The sequence below is a fragment of the Orcinus orca genome, chromosome 4 (assembly GCF_937001465.1).
Source record: "Orcinus orca chromosome 4, mOrcOrc1.1, whole genome shotgun sequence".
In the NCBI taxonomy this organism is placed as follows: domain Eukaryota; kingdom Metazoa; phylum Chordata; class Mammalia; order Artiodactyla; family Delphinidae; genus Orcinus; species Orcinus orca.
The window spans coordinates 123,187,624-123,215,504 of record NC_064562.1 but is presented as its reverse complement, the minus strand read 5'-3'; the positions used below and the strand labels follow the sequence as shown (position 1 = coordinate 123,215,504).

Below are 27,881 nucleotides of genomic sequence, written 5' to 3'. Positions count from 1 at the left end.
TTCTGAGAGTCTGAAATTCTGGTGCTTGCCAGGAAGAGGGTGTCTATGTGACCAGCCCCAATAAAAATCCTGGGCTCCGGGTCTCTAGTGAGCATCCCTAGTAGACAACATTTCACATGTGCTGTCACAACGTGCTGCTAGAGGAATTAAGTGTGTCCTGTTTGAGTTCACTGGGAGACGACTTGAGAAGCTGGCACCTGATTTCCTCTAGACTTTGTCCCACACGCCTTTTCCCTTTGCTGGTTCTGTTCTATATCCTTTTCCTGTAATAAGTTATAGCCACCATGGTGATGACTCTATGTTGGTCCTGTAAGTAAATCACCAAACCTGGAGAAGCGGGGGGAATTTGGTGAGGAACCCTGACACAGAAAACTAAGAAAATAAATCTCAAATTCCAGATGCAGCTGGTGATGAAACTGAACTGCTTTGAGGCAGGCAGCACTGGGGGGCAACAGCTGAAGGGAGGCGTGATGACCACTGGTCGGGCACCTCATCTGCAAGGTGGGGCAAGCAGAGGTGCTGGCTTGGGGACCTTCCCTTTTTGTCTTGGTTCCTCTGACAGTCCGTCTGGAATAACACAAGTGGTTTTCACCTTGCTCCTCTTAACCTCTGACCTAGGTCATCCTTTCAATAGGCCAGACAGGATTCCTCAGGTTCCGCCTTTTGCCCAGGTCCCAATCCACTCTCCCGCACTTCACCTCCAGCATCACTCGGGCTTTTTTGCTCCTCAAGGGGTTGCGGAGGAAAATTCAAGTACATTTGGAACAAGACAGTGCCAAAGCTGAAGGGAATAGAGACAAAGAAAGACAGCAAGGGACTTTGCTAGTGGTTCAGTGGTTAGGACTCCGTGCTTCCACTGCAGGGGACACTGGTTTGATCCCTGGTCGGGGAACTAACATCCCGGAAGCTGCAACTGGCGACCAAAAAAAAAAAAAGACAGCAAAGGCAGTGTCTTTCTGCTTTAAAACTTTATAATCCCACTGAGAAAACATGAAGGAAAAAAAACCACTCAACAATACAAAGCTCCATATGTGGGATGTCAAAGAAAATAAAAACCACATGGTGAAGAATTCTGTCAGGCAACAGATCTCAGAAAGCCGGGTAAGAAGAGTACACCTGGAATGCGCCATCTTCCCAAGGAACAAGGTATTAACCTTAAAGAGGTGGAGCAGAATAAGTGAAGGAGGTGGTATCATGCCATCTCTCTAGAAAGCCTCTTTCAGAGTTATTATAATCGTGTTTGTGACAGTCACAGGGCATTTTTGGTTATGTGGCAGATAAGCCATAACGCTATCCTTATGATTACTTTTTTTAAGTTGCAAGCAGAACCAAACCTAGAGAGGAAGCAACCCTCAAAAATTCAAGTGAACCAAGAGAGACTTACAAAAACACTAAAATTCAACTGGGAAAAACCCTGGCCAAAAAGCATTTTCAGCCTAAATGCTGACTTTCCACTCCTATCCAAAGTCCTCTGATAAACACCGCCAGCTGCCCACCCACACTCCCTCCCCCCGCCCCAGTCCCCCACCCCGGCCATAAGGAGACACTGGGCAATTCAGTCACTGCCTTGCTCATCCTGGCGTCTAAATGAGCACACTAGAGATGATACAGTATGTAGACAGCAGCCAAAACCAGCTATTAAATCAAGGCTCTCTAGGCGATGTTCCAGAAGAGCAAAGTGCATGTGTCAAATGACCCATGTCAAAGTTACTGAGGGTGTAAAATTTTTGTTTACTTTCTCATCTCAACCAGAAGATACAGGATGTGCAAGGAGGGGCCGAACCTCAGAGAGAAAGAAGACAGACAGATCTTCCCAGTGTCACTGATCACATCCTCCTCTGCAAAACTTCCCTCAGCCCCACCGTGCCTCAATGGTCTAAAAGAGGCTGCTCTTGTAGAAACTTTGTTCAATTTTTTTCTCTACCTCAACTGACTGCAGAATTTTCTACAATTTTGGGCTCTCCAAAATGCCTAAACTGGTATTTCTGGTGTAGTAAGAAAGCAACAATTGTATAATCTAAATGGTTATCCCTTTAACAATTTCTACTTCAGCTTTTCTTACCTTGGCTAACTCATAAAGCTTCAAGAAAATACGAAGGAAATCTTATGGTAGAGTCATTCCACAAATATAGTTAGAGAAAGACATTCTGGTTTAAACACAAAGTGGATATGGTTAGTGGGGAGTTCCCTGGTTGTCCAGTGGTTAGGACTTGACACTTTCACTGCCGTAGCCTGGGTTCAATCCCTGGTCAGGAAACTAAGATCCGGCAAGCTGTGCGGCACAGCCAAACAAACAAACAAAAAACCCAAAGTGGATTTGGTTTGGACTGAGTAGAGAAAATACGAGTGAAAAAGAGAAATTTACATTCTTGAAATATTTTCCATCTCATGGTGAAGCTCTTGGTTGCATAGCAGTAAACTGCCGTTACAGCACAGCTTCAAATGATTTCAAAGAAAGCAGTTATTTTCATCCTACCCACTTGTAGAGAGTAACCCAACCTAATGCTAAAGTTCCTTGCAATCATTTCTTGCAGACATACCCAAGAGACACAACGTTGGCAGTATCTTGAGAGCAACTTCCTGTCCTATTCATCTTTGCAAACCCCAGTGCCTGGTCTGTGGTGGGCACTCAATGTATATTTGTTGAATAAGTAAATGATCAAACTACATCTAGCCCACTGCCTGGTATGTATTAGATGCCTGATAACATTTCCACAGGATGAGTCTAATGTTCTTTGATTCTATTCATCTACTCCAAGTGGGGCTGATATTCCTCTCCTACTCTGTGTGTCTAAACGGGCTACCACTGGGATAGAGTCAGGATGCAGGCAGCCTGTCCCTTGCCCCCCTGCAATCCATGTCCAACCTGGAAGCTGCATGACTCTCATCCCAGACTGGCTCAGTAAGCTGATGCAACCTTAAGCGTGGCCAGCAGTCAGATCTTCATTCATGGCTTCAGCTACACGCGGGTTTGAAGGCAAAAACCAGAAAAAACAGAACAGGAAGTGCTGTGTTTTTCTTGGAAGCCAAGTAACTGTACTGGGGTATACAAACAATCTGGACAGCCGGGAAGCTGTCAAATAGTTTGGATGAAAAAAATGCAGATTATTAGGAAACGCTTTCCACCCAATGACCAGGGGTCACAGACGAGAACTTTGGCCTCTCAGAGGTGAGCACTTTTGCTCCCCCGCGCCAACACCCGCACTCCCCTGGGGTGGAGGGCAAGCACCATTTAGAGTCCCGTGCTGAGCACGGCTCTACGTGCGTTCCCTTTACTACTACTGCCTCCTCGTGGCTCAACCCCGTGTCGCGGCTGCTCCAGGCCCTGGGACAAGGTGAGGAACAAAACAAATCCCCTGCTCTCAGAGAGCTTTCACTGCTCATAAATTACCCCGTTTGGTCTGCACAACAGCCTTTGGGGGAGGCACTGTAACAGTAAACAAAGTCTGGATGTGATGGGGCTTTGACGCTAGGGCCGCCTGTATCCAAGCTCACGTGCTGGCTGTTCCTGACCCCGAAAGGCATGGCTGGGTCTGAGGGGAACAGTCTGAGACAGCTCTGAGCTGGGCAAGGGCCAGACTCTGGAGCCCGTCTGCCAACTGTGAGACAGAAAAATTCCTTAACTCCCAGAGGCTGTCTCCTCACCCATAAAAATGGGCAGCAGAGCTGCTGAGAGGATTAAAAGAGTTAATATACACTAGGGACTGTGCCTAGCATATCACAACAGCTTAACGATTTTACTCTAGGCAGGCCCCTTCCTCCTTCTGCAAGGGTCCAAGGCCTAATGCTGGATCCAGGTACAGACTCCAAAGGTAAATTACTTTATTTTGCTTTTACAATTACATCTTCTGATCTCACGACTTGTTCCCTTTTTGGTTTTCATTTTCAGGTTTCCTCTTCTGTGTCCTTCCATTTTTACAAACAGGCTAGGATCTCTCTTCATTTAAAAAGAATGTTTAGGGACTTCCCTGGTGGCACAGTGGTTAGGAATCCGCCTGCCCAATGCAGGGGACACGGGTTCGATCCCTGGTCCGGGAAGATCCCACATGCCGCAGAGCAACTAAGCCCATGTACCACAACTACTGAGCCTGCGCTCTAGAGCCCGCGAGCCACAACTACTGAAGCCCGCGTGCCTAAAGCCCGAGCTCCACAAGAGAAACCACTGCAATGAGAAACCTGAGCACCACAACGAAGAGCAGCCCCCGCTCAATACAACTAGAGAAAGCCCGTGTGCAGCAATGAAGACTCAACACAACCAAATTAATTAATTAAAAAAATAAGAATGTTTAAAAAGCAGGGGGGGACACCCACAAGCTTCCTTAGCCACCTGAAGCTGGCCTTTGCTTCACCACAGAAGTCTTTCAATTACTGGGGAGGCACAGTGGTATGTGGAGCGCGAGTTCTAGAACTGGACTTCCTAGATTGAAACCCTGGCTTAGCCACTTACTGCATAACTTTGGACAAGTTATACAGCCTCTTTATCTATGATTTCCTGATCTGTGATAAGGAAAACAACAGTGCCCATTTCATAAGATTGTTGTGAAAATTAAAGAAGTTAAAGCGTTTAAAGTGTATAGACCAACGCCAAGCACAAAGAAGGTGCACAATGCTTGTTAGATGTCACTCTCGTCACTACACTTTGCACTCTCACTTTCCCCCTGAGCCATGCAATTCCTAAACCCTAGCGATGAGGCTTCCTCCACCAGTACTGTGGTATGAATGTACAGATAACTTATCAATGGTCTTCTAAGTGCTAAAGCCAATGCCTGTTCTTTAGCTCCATATTCTACTTTTCCACAGCCCTACACACTGCCAGCTAAACCATCCTTTTTGAAACTCTCCAATTTCTTACCTCTATTTTTTATCTGTTCCTTTTAGCCATATTAATTCTCTCCATCTTCTCAGCTTTTGAACAAAGGTATCCTTCAAGGTTCTGCTGTCAGTATTCTTTTTCTCTGTCTTTATAGCCTTTCTTTCTGGAATCTTAATCATTCGCATAATTCCAGCTATGTATGAAACCAGCATATTCTGTCCTAAGCTACAGTCAACACCTTGACCCTAAAAACCAATTCTCCTTGACCTTCATTAATACTACCACTATCCTGAGGGTCACAATTTGCTGGACAACACTTTTTTCTTAAACTCAATCCTTAATTACGTCCAAAGAAATTATATCCACTATTCAAGGCCCATTTCAAAAGCTACCCTCTCCATGAAGCCTTTTTCCAAATGAATGTCTTCTTTCCTCTGTTTTGAAACCTTAGACCTAGACTTTTACTGCTGTTATTATGCTGCTTCACACCAAAGTCAGCTGTGTCACGTGGATCTTTGTCTAATGATCTCTGCTCTTGGATCTAAATCCCTTGATAGCAGACACTGATCTGGTCCCTGTGTCCCCTAGCACTCATCACTTGCACACGGTGGTTGTCCAATAAATAACTGCTCAATACCAGGTGCCTAGAGCACAGTGACCTGAGCCCGTGCTCTCCTCCGGCCACACACTTCTCCCTTACGCTGCTTCATGGCTCCACGACCCTGCCCTTAGGTTCCCTCCACCAGAAAGCACCTCTGCCTCACTGTTGCCTGGGGGACTCCAACTCGTCCTTCATGATCCAAGAGAGGCCCTCTCTCCTTTAATGAAAGCTCTCCCAACCTCTAGCAGAGGTGGTCACTCCTTTGTGCCTCTACTGATTTACAGATACAGCAGGTCTTTCCTGCAGGACTCCAAATACAGAAAGAAAATAGAGTGCGGAGCTGGTGAGAGCCACCAGCTACCAATGGCCACTCAGTTATGTAACGGTAGCCAGAACCCCAGGATGTGAATACAACAGAGGAATCAAAAACAAATGGTCATAAAACAAATGGTCATAAACAATTTCATGTTGTAAAAATCTCACAAATTTCAGAATGAAGGTCATAAACCAATGAGTATGTAGGAGAAATTCCAGATGTGAAAGATAAATTAGACATGAAAAAGCTGACCAACACCAACTTCTGATGATGACTCAAAATAATACCTAGAGACCTTTTCAAAAGAGCTGCTGTATCATCCACTTCTTCAGAGTCTGAAGTAGCTGTTACCACAAATCCCAACATAGGGTGGTTCTGGCACACTCCTAACTGCAATCCAACCAAAATTTCCAGTAAATATAAATTTCATATACATATATGTGGTGTAATGTATACATATGCCTTTTTATAACATGTACTTTTTTAATGTTCCTTTTCCCTCACCCTAAGAAGATATATCTTATATGTAATGTTATATCTTAAGTGTCTAAAAGCCATATCTTAAGGTATTTAAACCACTAAAACTTTCATCTGTATCAGGTGACATCCCAGATATGATAAGCAGGCGATCTGTGCCTTTATGACAATTAACTGTTCATACTTGTGCTCCTTCCTCTGGACAGTGAGCAATTCAAGAGCAGCAGCCACATGTTACCTTCAACTGCCCCAGTGCCTGGCACAAAGGGACACAATATTCATGAAAAGAAGGCATGAATAACAGCTGTATTTTTTAAAAGCGTCGATTTGTAAATTATCTTAGGAATAAGTTCTCAAGAAATCATGACTGGTTTTGCTACTAGAAACTCTTTATAACAAATTTTACAAACCAAGTTATTTTAGAATTATGAAAAATCACACTCTTAGTTTGAAAAGGATAGGAAGAAAAAAAGAGTTAATAACTGGAGCCTTTAGTCAATTACCAAGTGAAAAAAATGCCACAAAAATGCCTGGTATTTTGTGAGCAGTCCAACCATTTTCTGGCACTGGTGGAGATGCCAGGCAAAAGGGGAACTGGAGGGCAACCGCCGTGTAATATGACCACCTCTGTAATTTCAAAACTGGATTTATGCTTAATTTCCTCCAGCATGTCAATGTGTCCTGTACCATTTATCAAAGGGGCTGTGGGCACACACAGCCCCTTTGACGGACAGGATGTGTCCGTCCATCCTGTGAGGGACACGTGCATGAGCCAGGTCAAGGATGACCACAGACATGTGACATAGGTTCCTCTTCAGGTTTCTCTTCAACGTATGTTTCTTCTCTATCATAGAAGGGAGAAAGTGAGGCACCTTAATTTCTCAACTACTGCAAGGTCAGAGATTGGCAAAAGTATTTACTGTTCAGCTTTATTAGCTACAGATGATCAAGATCCTCTATTTTTAGAGCAGGAAGACCAGTGTGGTGGCTTTCACACTTTTTAGCCATGAAATCCTTCCTCCTAAGAATGTATACAGAAGAACAATACATAAAGCATGGGTCAGGGAAGAGGGGTTTGGGAACCACCAAGGAGATTCACTGAACTCCTAACCCTAAAGTCTGTCAGAGCATAGTGTAAAAACCTCTGATCTATTCACATCTGTTAGGATGGCTATTATTAAAAAAACAAAAACAAAAACAAAACCATAAAATAAGTGTTAGCAAGGATATGGAGAAATTGGAACCCTTGCACACTGCTGACGGGTAAAACAGTACAGCCACTGTAGAATATGGTATGGCAGTTCCTCAAAAAATTAAAAATAATTACCATATTATCCAGCAATTCCACTTCTGGGTATATACCCAAAAGAACTGAAGCAAGACTGTAACACAGTTACAACTGTAACACAGTTGTAGAATGTTCATAGAAGCATTATTCACAATAACCAAAAGGTGGAAGCAGCCCAAGTGTCCATCAATGGATGAATGGAAAAACAAAAGGTAGTGTGGACATGCAATGGAATATGATGCCATTAAAAATATTCCAATGCAATATTATTCCCTAAAAAGGAAAGAAATTCTGACACATGCTACAACACAAATGAACCTTTAAGATTTTTAGGTGAAATAAGGCAGTCACAAAAGGACAAATACTGTAGGATTCCTCCTATAGGTAGTATCTAGAACACAGTCAAATTCAGAGACCGAAAAGTAAAGCAATGGCTGCCGGGGGCTGGGGGAAGGGGAGATGGGGAGTTATTACTTAACAGGCATGCACTTAAATGCCACTGAACTGTACATTTTTAAATGGTCAAAATGATGTCTTTATGTATTTTTTACCACACACACACAAAACCTTTAATCCAACACAACACCTTCATTTTACTGAGAAAGAAACATTAACTAAAGCAAAAAAATTATTCACCTAAGATCACATACAGGCACTGAAGTGTTCTATCCAAAACATAATTCTGTAAAAGGCACTTCTGTCTACATTACTAACTCCATTAAACTTTTCAGTGGCTCCCATGACCACAGAATAAAAGTTCTTACACATGGCATGCAAGGTCCTCCAGGAAAGGGACCCACCTCCTCTCCAGACATGGTGTTCACCATCGCCTGAGACTCTAAGACCACCACAAGGCTCGTAGTTGCCCACACCTGCTACTACTGCCTCTCACCTCCAGGACTTCGTACTGCCCATGCCTCCTCCCCAACTTCCCCTCATTAAGTAAGCCTGAGTATCACTTCCAGATACTAAGCATCCCCACCCCAAGATCCTCTTCGTCCCAGGCACAGCATCTGTGTTCCAGTAATACCCCTGCATACCCTTACCATCCACCCACCACGGTGTGTGATGATCACCCGTTTAAGTGCTGTCTCCCCGACTCCTGGATTCTGACTAAACATCATTCTATCTTTGTCGGCTGAATAGACCCTGCATGGCTGGGGTGGGCCCTCAGGAAATGTTGACTGAATAAATACATCTGCTGGGAAAAGCCAAGATGAGATTAGGTCTCCTGAAGGTCCAAGGCTCTCTTCATAGGGTTGCTTAGGGCCTCCCCTCATAATGTGAAAATAACTATACTGGAGTTCCAGTTCAAGACAGTACAGTAGGAAGATCCTGAACTCACGTCCTCCCATAGACACGCTGAGTCTACAGCTACATATGGAACAATTTCCTCTTTAAAAAAACCTAAAGAGGGGCTGAGTGATGACTACACGTCAGGCAAAAGAGAAGAAAACCACAAGGTAGGTAGGAGAAGCTGGGATACAATCTCATCATAAACCCCATGCAGGGAGGGACCTTGGAACCTGGAGCTTCTCCCTGAAGAGCAAGGGGCTTGCACCCACATCAGGCATCCCAACTTTTGGGTCATACACTTGAGAGGACCCTCCAAAACTTCTGGCTTTGAAAACCAACAAGGTTCATGTCCCAAGACCCACAAGACTCTAGCAATCTGAGAAGCCACTCTTAAAAGGCTCACGTGCTCAGGTTCACACACCCCAGGGCCCAGCTCAGAGGCAGCTGATCACACCAGACTTAAAATAAAGGAAGCTGAGCTGACCTGCTTATATTAAAGCGTCAGCCTGAAGGGCAGGCATCTAATTTCACACACACATCTAGAAGCTGGCTGTAACACTCTCCAGGTATGGAGACCGGTAGGCACCACCTCTGCGCTCTCCCTGTGCCATTCTCCAGAGCACCAGTGTCTCCTGGTGGGAAACTTCTGCACGTGTCTGGTGCCCCAATTTTTGCGGCCGCTGCTAAGCAGTGCCTCTTGATTGCCTGCCTCTGGAGGCTAGGTGAGTTTGCATTCCTGGCCCCGTAGGACTGTAATAATTGGTGTCACCCAGAAAGGAGCTCATACCCATCTGGCACCCCACTTTTTGCTACTGCTGCCAGGGGACACCTCTACATCGCCTGGCTCTGGTGGTCAGTGGGGTTTATGTTCGTGGTTCCCACAGGACTGTAAGCAACAGAGAAAGTTCTTAAAGGGCTACCAGAAAAAAGCTTATATACTCATCCGGTGCCCTAATTTCTGTGGCTGCCACTCAGGGAACACTTCCAGATCACCTGGCTCTGGTGGCCAGAGGGGCTTAATGCCTAAGGTTCTAAGGACTGTATGTATCTAACTACTTTTAAAAGCTGATGCCTGAGGGCCTGGCTTCCAGGTGGCCTGAATCTAGATGCTGAGATTCTTCCCTTTGGGACATTAACAGGACTTGGCACATCCTCAACTACTAAGAGCTGTTAAAAACATAACAGGGTACTTGGATAAGCACAGAGGTTGGAGACAACCAGGAGCTGAGGCAGGGATGAACAACAGGGTTCACCTTCTACATGAGGTCACTCCTTCAGGGCTGGGAGACGTGATTGTTCCATCTACCGTTTAGAGTCAAGCAACTGAAGAAACAGAGGATTATGTTCCAAATAAAAGAACAAGATAAAACCTCAGGAAAAAACCATAACAAAGCAGAGACAAGTAATGTACCTGATAAAGAGTGCAAAGTAGTGGTCATAAAGATGTTCACCAAATTGAGCAGGAGAATAGATGAACACAGGGAGAACTTCAACAAAGACATGGAAAATAAAGAAAGTACCAAACAGAAGTCACAGAGCTAAAGAATACAATAACTGAACTGAAAAAGCAAGCTATAGAGGTTAAACAGCAGAATAGATAAAGCAGAAGAATGAGTCAACTAGAGACAAAGCATAAAACTCAACCAATCAGAGCAGCACAAAGAGAATGAAAAAAAGTGAAGATAGCTTAAGAGACTTATTGTACAACATCAAGTATACTAACATTCACGTTACTGTGTCCTAGAAGGAGAAGAGAGGGAGAAAGGAGAAAACTTATTCCAAGAAATAATGGCAGAAAAATTCCCTAACCTAGGGAAAAGAAACAGACATCCAGATCCAGTAAGGCCAAAGAGTTTCAAATAAGAAGAACCCAAGAGACCCACACCAAGACACATTATAATTAAAATGTCAAAAGTGAAAGACAAGGAGAGCTGTCCTGCAGATGCCGGACTTGCCGGCACCACGGGTGCGGCTGCCCTGCTGCACCTGTGACGCTGGGGCAGAGAGGAAGCGGCTACTTCTACGCTCAGTGCTCAGAAGAGTGGGCGCTTAGGATGCTTTGTAGCCAGACACCACCAAAAGCTGCGTGAGAAAGCACCTTGTTTCCACGTGCACTTGCAGTGGGAGCTGTGCGCAGGCCCTTGAACACTTTGATATTCTTTTTCTATATAAAATAAGGCTCGTCGCGAGAATTAAATGAGATATGTGTACAACCACATGGCAAGCTTTGGGCACAATGGGATTGACCAGGAGAGGGTCTCCTTATTGGAAATGATTGTTCTGTTGGTCTGTCTGGCGAGGACTTTTTAGGAATCCTTGGGCAAGTGTGACATGCATCCCTGGCTGAGGGCCGCTGAGCTGGTATCAAGGCCCTGTAGGGCCTCCAGGCCCTGTTCAGAGCAGGGTCCTAGGTGGGGGCGAGGGGGGCCCAGAGCCACCTGGTCCACAAGCACTCGTGCTCTGAGGACCCTGAGACGTGTCACTCTGGAAGGAAGGCCAGAGGTTCGCTCCTGGCATTTGTCCTGTTGATGAGGCAGAAGTGGGGCCCCTGTGTGGAGCCCCTCGATGGGCCAAATGTAACCCTATAAAATGATCATCCAAACCAGGGGCGTCCTGGTCTCCTTGCGGGTGGAGAGTGCATTTTGCTATTTCCCGAAATGTTTAAGTTGGAGGGCTGAACAAAAGCTGTAGGTCAGTGGCTCTCGACTAGGGGCAGTTTGTCCCCCTCCCAGGGCACATGGCAATGTGCAGGGCAGGAAAGGGGTAGCGGTGCTGCTGGCATCTAGTTGGTGGAGGCCAGGGCTGTAACTACATGTCCTGTGGTGCCCAGGACAGCTCCATAGTAAAGCTACAGGGTCCCAAATGCTGATAGGGCCAAGGCTGACAAAACCTGCTATAGAAAATATGGTTTGGGGGTGATTCACGGATTGGATTCCATTTCTCAGGTCCGTGGGCCCAGCTCGGTCCTGTGCAGCTGGTCAGTGGAATAGATCTGCAGGTGTGGCTCTTGTCACTCTAGGACTGGCTTCAGGACAGATCCTGCTGATGAGGCCAGGGCACCATCCTCAGTTCTGCAGGACAGTGCACCGGAGTGGAGCCGGGGGGTGTGTGCCTGACTCACAGCACGGCGTCCACGCACACCCAGTCTGCCGGCAAGGGCAGTGGAGAGCCAGGGAAGTCATGGCCTTGGGAATGTCTTCTGATGAAAAAGAACCTGCAGGCTTATCAAATAACTTTTGTGTGGAACGTTGGTGTGTTGAAAAGCAGTTCTGTGTGCTTTCCCCCTTGGTGTGGATCAGCAGTGCTGAGGCAGCAGGCGTGATACAGAAGTGTGAGCAGAGACGGTCTGGAATCCCCAAACTCCAGGGAGACTAAAGGTGACAGCAAGCCAGTGAAGAGGACAGGAGTTGGGGCCAGTGGTGGTGGTGGCAGCCCAGCAGGCACCCCTTGTCTCAGGGCCCTAATCCTGGCTCCAGCCGGGTGGTCAGGGGAACTGCAAGGTCTTCTGGGCGAGCAGAGCCCACAGTCCTGAGCTGTTCTTCGCTGTGTTTGGGTCATCTCCCCACAACCAAGGGGGAGAAATCTAGATGAGGTTTAAGAATTAATGCTTTAAGAATGTGGATCTCATAGTTAAAACCTTGGAACACGTGTTTTCAGCACAAGGTGCTAAAGTGAACGAAGGATTTAACACCTTTTCAAGGAGGGTGTCTCCATGTGGGCAGAACTAGAGAATAAATGGGTGTTGAATTAAAAAAAAAAAAAGACAAGGAGAAAATATTAAAAGCATCAAGAGAAAAACAACTTGCTACACACAAGGGAACCCCCAGTAAGACCAACAGCAGAATCTCTGTATGTTAGAAGGGAGTGGCACAATACATTCAGAGTGCTGAAAGAAAAAAACTTCCAACCAAGAATACTCTACCTGGCAAAGTTATTGCTCGGAGTGAAAGAGTTCATCACTACTAAACCAGCCTTACAAGAAATGTTAAAGGGACTTTAAGCTGAAAAGAAAGGGCACTAATTAGTAACAAGAACACATATGAAAGAATAAATCTCACTGGAAAGGTAAATATATAGTAAAGGTAGATTAATCATTTATAAAGCTAGCATGAATATTAAAAGACAAAAGTCATAAAAGTAACTATGATTATAATAATTAGTTAAGGGATATACAAGATAAAAAGGTGTAAAATGTGACATCAAAAACATTAAATGGCGGGAGGGTATTAATGTTGAGCTTTAGAATGGGATCAAATTTAAGTCGTTATTAAATTAAAATAGACTGTACAAGTTGCTGAATGTAAGCCTCATGGTAACCACAAAGAAAATTAAAAGTCAATGCAGGGAACTGAAGATATCTGAAATATGAATATAAGAATTCATAATCAGAATCTATAAACATTTCCTAAAAATCCATTAGGAAAAAAAAGGACAACATGAGAGCTAAACAGGAATGAAATTTAATAGCATATTACACAAGAATATATCTATATGGCCAATAAACATGTGAAAAGAGGTTCACCTCACTAGTATCGTAAGCAGGGAATTCTAATAAAAATACAATGAAATGTCACTACACCCACCAGAATGACTAAACTTGAAAGGAACAATATAATCCTATAGAGCAAAGAGAATCTTTATACCGTGAAGGCAAAACTGTAAACTGGTATAACCACTTTGGAAAAATGTGTGGCATTATCTACTGAAGTCAAATATATTCATATCTTGTAATCCAGCAAGACTGTAATTGAAACTGAAATTGTGATTTCACCCAAGAGATATGTCCACACATGTATGTCAAAAGACAGGACCATGACTCTTCACAGCAACAGTGCTGTGCCGGTTAATTCCAGCAGGTCTAGAATTAGCCTGAGTTGTTTTGCTGAAGTTCCTGCACCACAATGACCCCTGGTCAAGGCATGAAACCTACTGATTTATAGTGTTGCTTTGTAAACTGAAGTCTAAAGTTTTGGGGTGGTTTGTACCAGCTTATCAGCATTGTTTGTTGATAAGAGTGATATTGATGATTCACACCTGATTTGATTTTAATTAATTATTGAATTTTCTCTTACTTAGAAAAGAATTTCATGTGTCTTGTTTGCAAGGAAATCAATCACACTCATTCTTCTCAAATTATTCAGTGATAAATTATCCCTAGCTTTCTGAGGAGATGGTAGTGGAAGAGTGGATCACAAAAATAAAGAGGTCTTTTTCCCTCCTCCCATAGACATGTTATTTTTTCAATAAATAAGGAGGACTCTCCCTGGCACTTTAATCTGAGTGCCAATAATCTGAATCAACCCACTGAGAACTCCTGTTTTATGTGATAGTGACCTACACTGTAAGACCTTGAGGACAAGCAGTCTGCAATGGAAAAAATTTTATTTGAAGGCTATGTCCTCAGCTCTGACTTCTCTAGCCTTGGTGGAAAGCAGGCTTAGCCAGAGAGAAATATTTTTGGACAAGGGTGCTCAGAGCTGTAAAAATAGGTCCAGTGAACAGCACACTTGTCAAAGCCCCTGAGTACTCCAGCCACAGGGCCAAGGAAGCATGCCAAGCAGAAGCTTGCTGGATTTTTCTATTTTTGCAAACATACCACCAGATTTGAAGCCCCTTCTCTGAAGTGTAATTTGAGTGGAGAATTTGTGAGAATTACATCAACTCGTCCAGTGAGATGTTCCATGTGCCCCTACACTACAGGAGGGCTGCATCTCATCAACATTACATTCTCTCTGAAAAACGGCAAAGTTGTACATACCATCTGCCAAACGCAAATTCTGACTTCTCGATCCTCAGAGTAAGTGTTTGGCCCAGAATAAGTACACGGAGTCGCTGCTCCCCATGAGGCTGCTGCGCCCCGGAGGCTGCTGTGCCTTTGCATCTAGGCCTGCCCTTGGTTCTCATGATTTGATCCAGGGAGGAAAAAGGTCATAAATCAGTTGCATCTCTCAGAGCTGGCAAGTCGGGGTTTATGACTGTCTCTGTGCAATGCCGTGAACTCTGCCATCAACACAAGCTATCTTCACAAACTTCAACAATCGGAAAAAGGCATTCCATTGAGGCTTTCGACCACCACCACAGATAGGTGGTTTGTACTTAAAACAGTTAAGTTCATTGGCTGGCCTCTTTTTTTAACTGAGATTTTTATATTTTAAATAGCATTTCTAAAAAGCCAAGGAAATGTGCCTCAATTTTTAAGTGAGCCTGTTAAATACACAATTTTTTTTTAAATTCAGTAAGCATCTGGGTTTGGTAATGTAGAGAAAATAAATTCTCTCCCTGGACCCTCCACTCCCATCTCCCACAAATTCTGGAAAGGAGATGGGATAACTGGACACGTCAGTGGCATCAACCAACTCTTAGTTATACTTAAGAATCTCTGAAAGATGTTGCCAGGATGCACACTTTCTGAGTAGAGGAGAGAGCTGCAATTCCAAACTGCTCTCTCGGAAGATTAATATGGCAATGGTTATTAGGATGAGTGTTTCTTTCCTATTAGATTCTGCTGAAATGAACCAATTAAGATGTTTCCTCAACAATTCAGGTATCAACGCCTGGTCTAGGAATTACAAAGTAAAGAACAGGGGAAACAGTTCTCCTCGGAGGAAAGCCTCAGAGCCTTCTGCTGTATGGTGGACACTCTGACAGAAACCCTGTCTTTGGAGTGCATGAAGTGGCTAGAAGATCAACAATGGCAATCACAGAGGGAGGAAACTCTTTGGGAAAGCTGGAGAGAACAAAGAAGTCTTGCCAGGTGAATTTGAGTCTATTATGGGCAGAAAGATAGTACCAGAGCATGGAGATGACTAGCAGGTGACTCTAACTTTGAATCTAGAGCTGAAGAGAGGTCAAGCTGATAACTGCTGATTCCAGATACCCACAAAAAATCCCCTTGCCCATGGAAGCCATACTTCTCCCCACAAGACAGCAGAGGCTAAAGGTGCAGGTAGAACTGTGGTCACTGCAGCCACAGGGATCTCCAGCAAGCAGAAGAGTAGTTGAGAGACCCGAGTTCCAGGCCCTGCTCTGCCTCTGACCCTTGACCCCAAGTGCCATCTCTGCAGGGATGAATATCATAATGGTCACATGAAATGACAGAGACATTAAAGTGCTTGGAACAGAAAAAAAATGTCACATCTGTAGAGTGTTTTTTAAGTGTCAGGCTCTGTTGCAAATGCTTTATGACTATGAACTTACTGTAATACCCAAATACAAGTGAACAAAGCACTAAGATTATCTCTCTCAACAGCCCACACAATTAGTCTTAAAATCTTTAGAACTGTTTGAACTCTCCATAGCTCCCTATCATATCTTCAAAGACAGTTAAGAGAATCTAAAATAAGAGAAGTCATCACCAGATTACAGCTGATGGAGCTACATAAAGGCAGCTAACATTTACTGAACAGTTACCATTGAAAACACTAGTACAGTCTAAGCACTTAGCTCATAGAACTCTCAGAACACTAAGTATTATTCGTAGATAAGGGAAGAAGCAGAGAGGGGTTAAGAGACTCGCCCAAGATTCCACAGCCAGGAGAGGAAGGGCTGGGATCCAAACTCCAGCAGGCACCTTACAGCCTGCTCACTTTCAGGCATTAGACCACCACTGACCGGAAACTATCACATAGTCAGCATAACCTAGAGGGAGATAGAGAACAGAAAGCAGCAGCATTATCTTCCTGTGGTCCCAGGAGAGCTAGGCAGTGAGGTATGTGCCTAAGGCAGATATGGGGAGAAGAGAGAAGGAGGAGGAAAGGAAATGAGAAACTCAAGAAAGGGGCAGATAACAGTGAGGCGGATCTAGGAAACGGCAGAGAAAACCCAAAACCTGACTGAGGTACCGTTTCTGCTCTACAATATCCAAACATATTCTACGGCATTCATTTTTCTGCCTGTCAGCCCTACCTCTTCTACAGCATCTACAGCCACACCCCAAGTCCAAAGACTAACATGCTGACAGAAGCTGATTTTACTGTCCTAGTACATCATGGATATCAGAGAACGGCCCAATAAAGAAATGAGCAACAACACAGTAAATGAGGGAAGAACTTCACAACAAACACACACCCCCGTACCCTTGAGGACAAAGTTAACACCTGGGAATAAAACTATTCCCTCCATGGGACTTCCCTGGTGGCGCAGTGGTTAAGAATCCACCTGCCAATGCAGGGGACACGGGTTCAAGCCCTGGTCCGTGAAGGTCCCACATGCCGTGGAGCAGCTAAGCCCGTGCACCATAACTACTGAGCCTGTGCTCTAGAGCCCGCGTGCCACACTACTGAAGCCCACATGCCTAGAGCCTGTGCTCGTCAACAAGAGAAGCCCCTGCTTCCTGCAACTAGAGAAAGCCTGCGCATAGCAATGAAGACCCAACACAGCCAAAAATAAAAGAAACAAAACAAAACACAACTATTCCCTCCATAAAGAACTCTGAGTCAAAATGAGAGCTTACAGCCACGTGACTGTGCCAACCTCCTGTGCTCCTAAAACTTCTCCTAGGCCACTGCACTGTTTTCAAACAAACTTCAACAGAGGCATACTCACTGTAGCGACAGAAAAGAATAAAGCTAAACAACACAAAGCAACTCTGATCATTCTTCTACTCAGCATCAGAAAGTTCAGAGTTGGGGGCAGGAAAAAGGAGATGGGCAAACAAATGCAGAGGCTGGGGAGAAGACTTCCTATCCACTTGAGTCCTCATCAAGCATCGCAGAGTACTACAAATGTCAGGGAAACGTGTACTTGTAGTTTAGAACACCCCTCCCCTTGTTTTAATAGCCTAAGGAGCTCTCCCCAGAAAAAATGTGCACTTTTTGCTCTTTAAGAAGAACAAATAAAAAAGCTTTCGGTGTGAACTCAGCTCCAATCTCCTTCTAGATGCAAACTCTCACTTCCTCAAAGAAGTATAGTGCACTAAAAGTAAGGTTGTTACCAGAGAGCCAAGAAATCCAGCCCCTAAAATGCCATTCCCAGAAAGCCCACTGGCTTCTCACTAGTAAATTAACAAAAGCTATAAGCTCTCTGGGCTCCTCATATGAAAAAAAGGCAATGCAAGAAGCAAAGCTCTGACTCATTCTATAAATTGAAGAGATGCACAGCTAATAACTTCTTCCTTTTTTCCCTTCTTTACAAAGCAAAAACCAACCTGTCCCCCACTCAAGGGTCAATTACTGCTGGAAGCTTCTTTGCTGGCCTAAGTATCCAGCTGAAGATAAACTGGCAATCAGACCCAAGTCAGAATAATGGGCAAACACACACAACAAGTTAACCTTACTTAAATATTAACCCACAGTTTTTGTTTTTTGTTTTTTTAATTTAAAACAAGCAAAAGTAATGACAGGCAAAGTAGATACTCTTAGAGAATACAAATATACAAATGGCCTGTGCTCTGATCAACTACGTATAATTAAACACAAACCTCACTCGTCTTAAATTGCTTAATTGCTTGAGAAATGTGTCAGGCTCCCACAAAATCTACTCATTTTTTTTTTTTATCCTACTCAGCATGAACTGGAACATATGGCAAAAATGATAAATTTTTTTAAAATATTAAAAATGTAAACAGAACTACACCTTGATTAAAATTAAAACTACTTCATGGGACTTCCCTGGTGGTGCAGTGGTTACGAATCCGCCTTCCAATGCAGGGGACGCGGGTTTGATCCCTGGTCAGGGAACCAGATCCCACATGCATGCCACAACTAAGAAGCCCGTGAGCTGCAACTAAGGAACCTGCTGGCTGCAACTAAGGAGCACATGTACCACAACTAAGGAGCCCGTGAGCCACAACTAAGGAGTCAGCCTGCTGCAACTAAGACCTGGTGCCACCCCAAATTTTTTTTTTTTAATTTAAAAAAACCCTACTTCAGAAAGAGTTCTGGAGAGTGAAGCTAAGTGTGAATTAGTAGCATAAACTTAGATGTTACTTTGTGCTTGTGTTTTTAAGGCTTTACTGAGGAGCATAAAAAGTGCCTTCCCTCTTTTCAGAGGTCCCTGAACAAACTGCAGTCAACAACTGGCATTTGCCTTCAAGATTAAGCAAGATGGAACAGAATCAAAACCAGTGCTCTCCATCTTAACATCACAGGCCTACCATAGCAGCAAGGATCAGAGATGGGCGTGGCATGAGGGGACAATGACAAAAGGACAAGGATAACACCATGGTGGTAATAACCCTGAAGGCAGCTAACATTCTGTGAGCCCTTACTAGATGCCACTGTGCTAAGTGCTTGACGTGTGCTACTTCATTCAATCCTCTCCATACTCCCAGGAGGCTAGTCCTACCTCAGAGATTAGTAAAATAAGGCACAGAAGTAACTTTTCCATGTTAGCACAGAGCCAGCATAGACCATCCCAATTCCCCACAGTGAACTGGATCCAATCTACAGTCAAACCACACCAACTAATAGCTGTGGCACTAAATAAGCAAAACAGATTTACCCTGTGACAAAAGCTGTAGGTCAAGGAGCATGAATGAGGCAGTACTGCCTCGAACAGCATGCTGCAGGATAGAGTGCAAAAATGGATCAGCTAAACAGCCGAAACCAACCAACTGGCTGAAAGTGGCACACAGAGATATAATGCAGGAAAGTGCGGTTCCCCTCCACAGGATTAAAGCTGTCACCTACAGCGGCTGAGGCTCTTTTAAACCTTGTTATGTAAGGACATAACTACCGTTCCCTAGGATTGTCCACTATTTAAATCTTTGGTCCTTATCAACTTCTTGAATGACAATTCCATTATATTTCCAATGTGTGGGGTAAACAGCTTTCTTTTTTACCCCTTAGGTTTCAAAAGGCACGCCACCCTGGTCCAACTACTCAAGGATTTGATCCACAAGTCTGAATGCCCATCATTGTCAATCTCCTCCCTCCTTCCTCAGATGAAAGCTCCAACACCATACCCATAATTTTTGGTGTTACGTGTGTGCCTTTTTGTGCAACATAACACTTTTTGGGCCAGTAGTGGATACAGTACTCCAAGAACTGAGCAACCTGAATTTGTACAAAAGTTGAAGTGATGCTTTCTACTTAGTCTCTAATCCTCTTCCACTGATGTCTTCAAGGGACCATCAACAATAGTTTCTGGACCCATTTCCTATATTGTTATTGGGGGCTTAAGGCCCTAATATCTTGTCACTAAGATGTTGTTTATATGATTTTAAACAAATACATTATTTTATACCTGCCCACAACAAATCTCACTCTCACAGCATAGGGAGATTTGGGTGGAGCAGGGAGATACAAATGCACTCAACCTAAACTTTCTTTTAAGTATCACGTAGTATAATAAACTTTCATGTTAAAAGGACCTACTCCTCCCATCTCACGTATAATAAAGATTAATGGGACACCATAACCCAGCAGCCAGGGCATGTACACAATAAAAAGGGCAATATATGTCCAAAAACATGATCTGAGAAGAAACGGGAGTCAGAAGGATAAAACATTAATGAAATACAGATTTTAGAAGAAAACACAATCAAATTAATATGTTGCATAAAACCTGCAGTCTGGGAAGTTTTAAGATATATAATAATAAGAAAAGATTTTTCTACAAAGCAAGCATAGAAGCATAGACTTGGCTGGAAACAGACACTACAAAAATTAAACTCCTTCATGATAGCCACTGAACTTGAGTTCTCCCCTAAGAAAAATTAGATAAATGCCTCTCCCGTCCAACAGTACAAGTAACAAAGGGCCGACATGCTAAGCATATAATCAGCTAGGCTATGAAAATCACGGTTCCCCAATACGAGTTGGAATATAAACGCTAAAACCCAATCAGTAAAAACACAAGGATCACAGTACCTAGGTAACAGCTGCACAACTGACCCTGAATGACAGCTTAGTTGGAACCGCGCGCAGTCCTGAAGATGCACACTGAGATTAGCGACTCCTTCAGAGCCCTCAACCGCTCTGCCTCCCCCTCCCACTCTACCCAGCGCCAGAGGGCACTAGGTCAAAGACTTCTTGCGCAGCACTTGGTGGAGTCCCAGCGCCTCAGAAGCGCCGATTAGGTAACGTTACCAAATGCTGCAAAAGTGCTGACTACTCTTCTTCTTTGTAACTCAGCAAGCACACACTGGGAGAGGAGAAAAGACCATTTAGAGAGCAGAAAACTGCTCTGACACCGGCTGCAGAATTATAAAAAACTAATAAAATTAAAACTGATTGCAGTGCGGGTCTCTGGAAGCCAACCGCCGTAAACTGAGGCTCGGCCCAAGAACACTAGATCTTTGGGGGACTGCAAACTAACAGGCCCAGACATTTCAACTACACGGGGGAGGGTCGGGGTGGGAATTCCGCGGGGCTCGCGTGAACGCTGGCCTCCGGGCCTGACAACCCCCGCCGGGTCGCGGCCCGCCAGCGCTTTCCTGTCAGGGTGGGGCAGCAAAGCGAGTAGGGAGCGCTGCCCGAGGACTGCCCACCTGGGCGATGCCGGCGCCCATCAGCCCGCCGCCGATGACCGTCACATGCTTGACGAGGATTTTCTTCGCTGAGGCCGCGGCGGTGGACGAGGAGGACATGGAACGCACGAACTGCCTGGTTACGAAAGCCATGGTGCAGACGGCGAAAGCGGCGACAGCGACAAGACCTGGCGGAGAATACTCCCTCACGCAACACCTAAGAGCGAGCAGACCTCTGGAGGCGGAAGCCCAAGAGCCCCGCGGCCCGCGCGCCCTGGGCGACGCCGTGACGTATTCGACGGAGGGGGCGGAGCCTCGAGGCCCGCTTTCCCCATTGGCGGAGGCCGCAGGGACGGCGTTCGAACGTCCGAGCGCGGCGTCCAAGCTCACGTGGACTGGGGCGGGCCGCCGCCCTCCTCTGCAGAGCAGGTCTACCCGGGCTGTCGACGCCGCTGGTCGTGTGCCGTTGACTGGTTAGCGTTCTGGTACCGGACCCAGTGCAAGCCTTTCCTCGCAAAAGCCACGGGCCCCTTGTAAGGGGAAGTCCGTGGTGTTGCCTTGTTAACTTCTCCCTTTTGATCCTTGTGCATAACTCGGCGCCGTATAAATACGTGTTATTTGGCTGTGGTGATGAGGAAGCCCAAAATGAGCACCTTCCGTACGTGTCACCATAAACCAAGTCTAGGGATTATTTTAACCCGGTGCATATTGTTCCTGCTAAAAACGGAAGGAAACAAACTGCTCACACCCAAAGCAAATGTCTAGTGACCCGTGAGTTCTAATGCAAAAATCAGGCCCACTAAGGGAAAGAGAAATTTAACCTTTAATTGCCCATTTCGACTCTACATGTTTATTAATGCAGGGAACATGTGGACAGTTTAAAGTCAAAGAGGAACCTTTGTGGAGTAACCGGTAATAATAGAAAGGCCACTCTTCTCCCTCGTGTAAATAATTTCTAGTTACTGTACCTTAGTAATATAGAATTTTTATTTATTTATTTATTTTTAAATATGTAATAAGGACCCACAGACTCACCATCCAAAGTCTGCCTCCTCCTGTTGCAGGTAACTTACATAGTGAATCCTGTGTTCACCGTTGCTTTGCTTCCATCTCATTTTTATTTCTAATTCTGTAAAAGTGTGGGAGAAGTGCTGGTGTTGAGCACTCCTTAAGGCTTGGGACTTTCTAAGGAGATCGTTACTGGCTGAAGACACTGTCACATCCAAATAATTGAAGTCCATTAAGTGCTAGAATGTACCAAATGCAAAAACCAATAGGACTAGAATTGGAATAGGAAGATTACACGGAGAACCTAGTAACTTGAACAAATGAGTCAATTTATGAAGAAAAGAGGCTTCTAGGCACAGGAAGCAGCACATGCAAAGGTAGAAACGTAAAAAAATATCGCCACAGGAAAAGGGTGAGGAATTAGGTATTGTTAGAGGTGAAGCTAGGACAGTAGATTAGGAAGATGCACAGATGATTCTTTCGGTGGATTTTAACTTTTCATTCTCATTTAAAAGTTGTGTTTAATGCAAGGCCAAACATTCTGATTATAGTGTCGTCACAATATGTATCTTTTTAATGTGTATAATGTAAAACATAATGCCTGAGTATTTGGTATGTTTTCAGATCTCTGATTTGTTTTCCTCAGAACAGAAAGAATAACCACTGCAGTATTTTTTAGCAGTTCTCAGATCTGAGGCCATCTGTATTATGTAAAGGTGTGATGTGAAGAAAGGAGCAATGAAGTGAGAGTCAGGAGTCCTGTCTGTCACTGGTTTGCAGTATAATGGTCTGCAGACAACCTCCCTGGGCTCCAGGGTCCTTGTCTTTCAAAAGAAAGGGCTGGGAAGGGTAAGCTGGGACGAAGTGATAGAGTGGCATGGACATATATACATTACCAAATGTAAAATAGATAGCTAGTGGCAAGCAGCCGCATAGCACAGGGAGATCACCTTGGTGCTTTGTGTCCACCTAGAGGGGTGGGATAGGGAGGATGGGAGGGAGGGAGACGCCAAGAGGGAGGAGATGTGGGGATACATGTACATGCATAGCTGATTCACTTTGTTATACAGCAGAAACTAACACACCATTGTAAAGCAATTATACTCCAATAAAGATGTTAAAAAAAAAAAAAGAAAAGGGCTGGACAGGTATCTTTCCAGCTGTTTCATACTGAGAGTCTAACCCTCATTTACACTCTTCTGAACCAGGAAGGCCACCCCGGCCTCCATTCCTGCCCAGTTCTGATCAGATGACAGTTACAATAGAATCATTCTTCTTTTGCCAGAACTGCAAGTCTTTTCCCAAGTGTGGCCTTGAACTTTCAGGCACCCAATAATAATTTCTGTGGTCCCCGACTTGCACCTTCACCCTGTTCTTGAGGAGGTGCTTCGTTTCTCTCTGCAGGAGTGGTGCACTGGGAAGCGTGACACTGGTCACTGACCAACTCAAAAACAGCAAAGGGTACCCCTTTTTTACAGGTAAGGAAACAGGCCCAGAGAAGTCCAGAAACTTAGCCAAGGTCACACAGCTAATGAATAGCACAGGCAGAATTCAAACTCAGGACAGTCTGTTTTCAGGGCTCATGTTCTTGGCCACTATGCTGTTTTGCCTCTCTTTATAGCAACCCTAAGGTTACCACTGCTATCTTCTTCTAAAGGTGAAGAAACTGAGGCTCTGAGCGATTAAGTCATTTATTAAATGTAACTCACCCAATAACTGACCAAGCTCAGATTTGAATCCATTCTGACCTCAAGGCTCCCATTCCTTTCATAATTTCATACTCTTTAGAAAGTGCTGCTGTTGCTAGAGGGGAAAAAAAATTGGGGAGTGGTCTCCAGTAAACATACATGTCTAGATTTGGAGCTTTAACTGTCCTACTAAGGTTATCATTAAGGTTAAGCAGATTAATGTATTTAGACATTCCTACCAATAAGCCCCAGAACTGTTAAGTTTCACACAGTGAGTCCCAATATTTACACCTGAAGACTTTATAGAACCATGTGTTTTATTCCTTCCTGATTTCTAGCATGTGGACTCATGCTTCTCAAACACAAACATCCATTTATAATCGTCTACTGATCACCTCTATTTGGAAATCCCTCAGCTACTTCAAATGTAACTTATCAAAATTTGAACCTATTATTTCTCACTTCCCACAATACCTTTCACCTCCTCTTGCATTCATTGTCAGTTCACAATGACACACAACCAAGGGCATTTTCCTTCCCCCTCACCACCATATCCCCATTCACTCGATCAGATGTGATTGATGCCACCTTAGGAGCATACAGGCTTCCTCCCTCATTTCCCCCTCTTATCTCTATCCCTATTTATCAGCATTTTATCCAAGCCCTTGTCTCCTTTGTAGAGACTGAGCCCATTCCTGAAGTGCCTTACTGTAACTAATGTCTCTTTGACCCAGTTCATACTTCACATTCTTCTCAGACTGATTTCTCAAGTTATAAACTGGGTCACTGCACTCTCCTTTTAAAAATTTTATTCACAGGATAAAGACCAAACTTCTAAGTCCTGGTGCCAACACTTTAAACTCACCTATTTCCTTCTACTCCTTCTCAAGTACCTTAAATCCTAGCCACAAAGAACCAAGTTGATTTCCTAACTTATAAATTAGAAATCATCTTTTATAAAGATCCTAGTATCTATAAATTAGTTGAAGGCTAAAATATATTTTGACTAATTCTCAGACATTTTCAGAGCCAGGTATTTATCTATTTATTATTTTTTTATTGAAGTATAGCTGATTTACAGTGTTAATTACTGCTATACAGTGAAGTGATTCAGTTATACATATATATATATATATACACACACACACACACACACACACACACACACACACACATTCTTTTTTTAAATATTCTTTTCCATGATGGTTTATCATAGAATATTAAATATAGTTCTCTGGGCTATACAGTAGGACCTTGTTTATGCATTCCATATATAATAGCTGACATCTGCTAACCCCAACCTCCCACTCCATCCCTCCCCCAACCCCCTCCCCCTTGACAACCACCAGTCTGTTGTCTATGTCCATGATTCTTTTTCTGTTTCATAGATAGGTTCATTTGTGCCATATTTTAGATTCCACATATAAGTGATATCATATGGTATTTGTCTTTCTCTTTCTGACTTACTTCATTTAGTATGATAATCTCTAGTTGCATCCATGTTGCTGCAAATGAATTATTTCGTTCTTTTTATGGCTGAGTAGTATTCCACTGTATATATGTACCACATCTTCTTTATCCATTCATCTGTCGATGGACATTTAGGTTGTCTCCATGTCTTACAGAGCCAGGTATTTAAAGAAAGCTGATAGTGATTCCTTGTTTTAGTTTTCAAAGTAAAATCATTGATTTTGGAAATAGCAAGTTCTTCATTGCTCTATGTGAGCAAGAAACATCACTCTAGATGCTGGAAAAATCAGGGGTGACTAGAATGTAGTCTTTGCCGTTCAAGGGCTCATAAACTAGTAGGAGAAATAAACATGGAACAAAATGTTGTGCTTTCCAGAAGGGAATGCAAGGGGCTGTGGGAGGTGGGTAGTGAGGGGGGTGGGGGAAGCAACGGGAAGACTAGCATTTAGTGAATGCTTAATTTGCCAGGCTCTGTGCTAAGCATGTAATACGTAACTTCTCAACCATTCCCATCAGTCTGATGTCACTATTTTTATTCTCTTTTTGCATATGGGAAAACTGGAAGCTTAGAGAGGAAAATAACTTGCCTGAGGTGTGATAGGCGGGAGGAATAGAGGCAGGTCTTGAGCCCCAGTCTACCTGAGTGCAAAGTTGTTGCTCAAAACCAGTGTCCTAACCTACTTCATCATGATGGATATATCACAGCAGAGTAGTGAGGATGATTAGAAGCTTTTCGGGCAGAGAAAATATTTTGAGGACATTCCAGACAGAGAGAAAAATGTATATGTAGTCTGTGAAGGAACCGAGATTAGAGAGTGGTCTGGAAATACATTAACATAGGATAACAAAAGCACAGGGTACTTTTGGGTGAATGAAGATGAGACTGCAAAGGTAGGCAGGGGCCAAATGAGGGTGGACCTTTTTATGAGAAACATGATCTCAATCATATTTAATTTTTTTCAATTTATTTAGAATTGCACATAGAAAAATTGTAAAAATAGTACAAAAGAACCCATATATCTCTTACCCATATTTACCTATTGCTAACATTTTATCACGTTTGCTTTATCTTATCAATTGTCTAGATCTATTTATCTATAATAGATAAGACAGATATTATATACATTATGAATAATCTGAACCATCTGAGAGTAAGTTACACAAATCATGGTCCTTTATAATATTTCTATGCATATTTCCTAGGAATAGGGTGATCCTGACATAACGATAGTAATCAACTTTAGTAAATTTAACATTGATACATTTCTAACCAACTGATCGCCTGTATTCCAATTTAGTTAACTGACCTAATAATGTCCTTTATAGTTTTTTTTTTCCTTCTAGTACCAAATCCAGTCTAGAGTCAGGTATGGCATTTGGTTGCCATCTCTCTCTCTCCCTTTTTTAAAACAATAGCTTTACTGAGGTTTTAGTTAATTTGTTTTTATTTTTGTCTTTAGGCACCAGCTTTTTCATGAACATTAGTTTGTGTACAAGGAAACCATAGAAAGGACTTAAATATCCTTGGAAGATATCTTTCAAAACTACAATAATTGACAATTCACTACATGCCTTTGCATACCAGGTGGGAAGAGGGTTGCTAAACAAGCTCAGATTGACAAAAAGTAATACAATGAGGACAAATGCTGCCGAGCAGAGTATGATGGGAGAAAAGAGTTTTCACTGGTGGAATTTCCCTCTTTAGTGTCATGTTTCAGAATCAGAAATGCCAAATTGGTAGATTCCTTGTGGAAAATTTTCTTTTAAATGAGGCACAACCTAAAGAAAGAAAACTCTGAGTCGTAAACCTGACTAAGAAGGAACTATAAGATATAGGTCATTTAGTAGCATTCTTATCAGTTGTTCCATTAGTAATTTAATTGTAAACATGTTTGAGAAAAATAGCTTAACCATGTTCTTCTGGTCTGTTTGACTTGACATTCTGAAATATTTTCTTAGGCTATTTTGTCAATGTATTTGTACTCCTTGTCAATATTTCTTTGAAATGTAACTACGACTAGAGATTAGCCATCCTTGCAAGTCATATTCTACGTTATGAATACGTTCATGTGATATGTCTAATATTTGCTTCACAATAAATCAGTGCAGAATGGGGCTAGTGGGAAGTGGGATAATGTAGATGAAACAAGATTTGCCCATAACTTCTGTATGTGTTTCAAAATGTCCATAACTTTTTTATGCTTAGAAAATATCAAACGTTTCAGAGACACATACAGATGTATTATTTTTACTTTTTAGACCTTTTGGGATTAACTTGGATTAATTTGGGAAATTCATCCTTTTGGGATTAACTTGGAAAAAGAAGTTAATTGGAGAAAAGATGTTACTTTAGTTTTCTAAGTAATTAACCAACTGTCCTAGCACTTTTTAGAATATATTATTCCTGTTCTTTCATAACGTGATGCCACTTTTATACACTAGAGGATATACTCTCTATTTTGTTTCATTGATTCATCTGAATATCCCAGTGTTACTACAATAACTGTTTAGTGAT

General features: G+C 43.3%; 1 protein-coding gene and 1 non-coding gene across 4 annotated transcripts in view; one reads left to right on the top strand and one right to left on the bottom strand.

Annotated features, from left to right (window-relative positions):
- The window catches only part of HADH (hydroxyacyl-CoA dehydrogenase), a 47,507-nt gene extending 26,013 nt beyond the window's left edge, over positions 1–21,494 (bottom strand). For 2 of the 3 annotated variants that reach the window (XM_033427786.2, XM_033427787.2), the window contains exon 1: positions 21,222–21,487. In XM_033427786.2, coding sequence (XP_033283677.1) covers positions 21,222–21,353 — 132 coding nt within the window. In that variant the 5' untranslated portion in view covers positions 21,354–21,487. Of the gene's footprint in view, positions 1–21,221 lie in introns of all 3 variants that reach the window. The other variant, XM_004269595.4, reaches the window with a different exon arrangement.
- On the top strand, positions 10,733–10,866 carry LOC117201248 (small nucleolar RNA SNORA43). The gene has a single exon (XR_004483249.1). It is a non-coding gene; the product is annotated as a small nucleolar RNA SNORA43 (small nucleolar RNA).
- Positions 21,495–27,881: the final 6,387 nt, after the last annotated feature.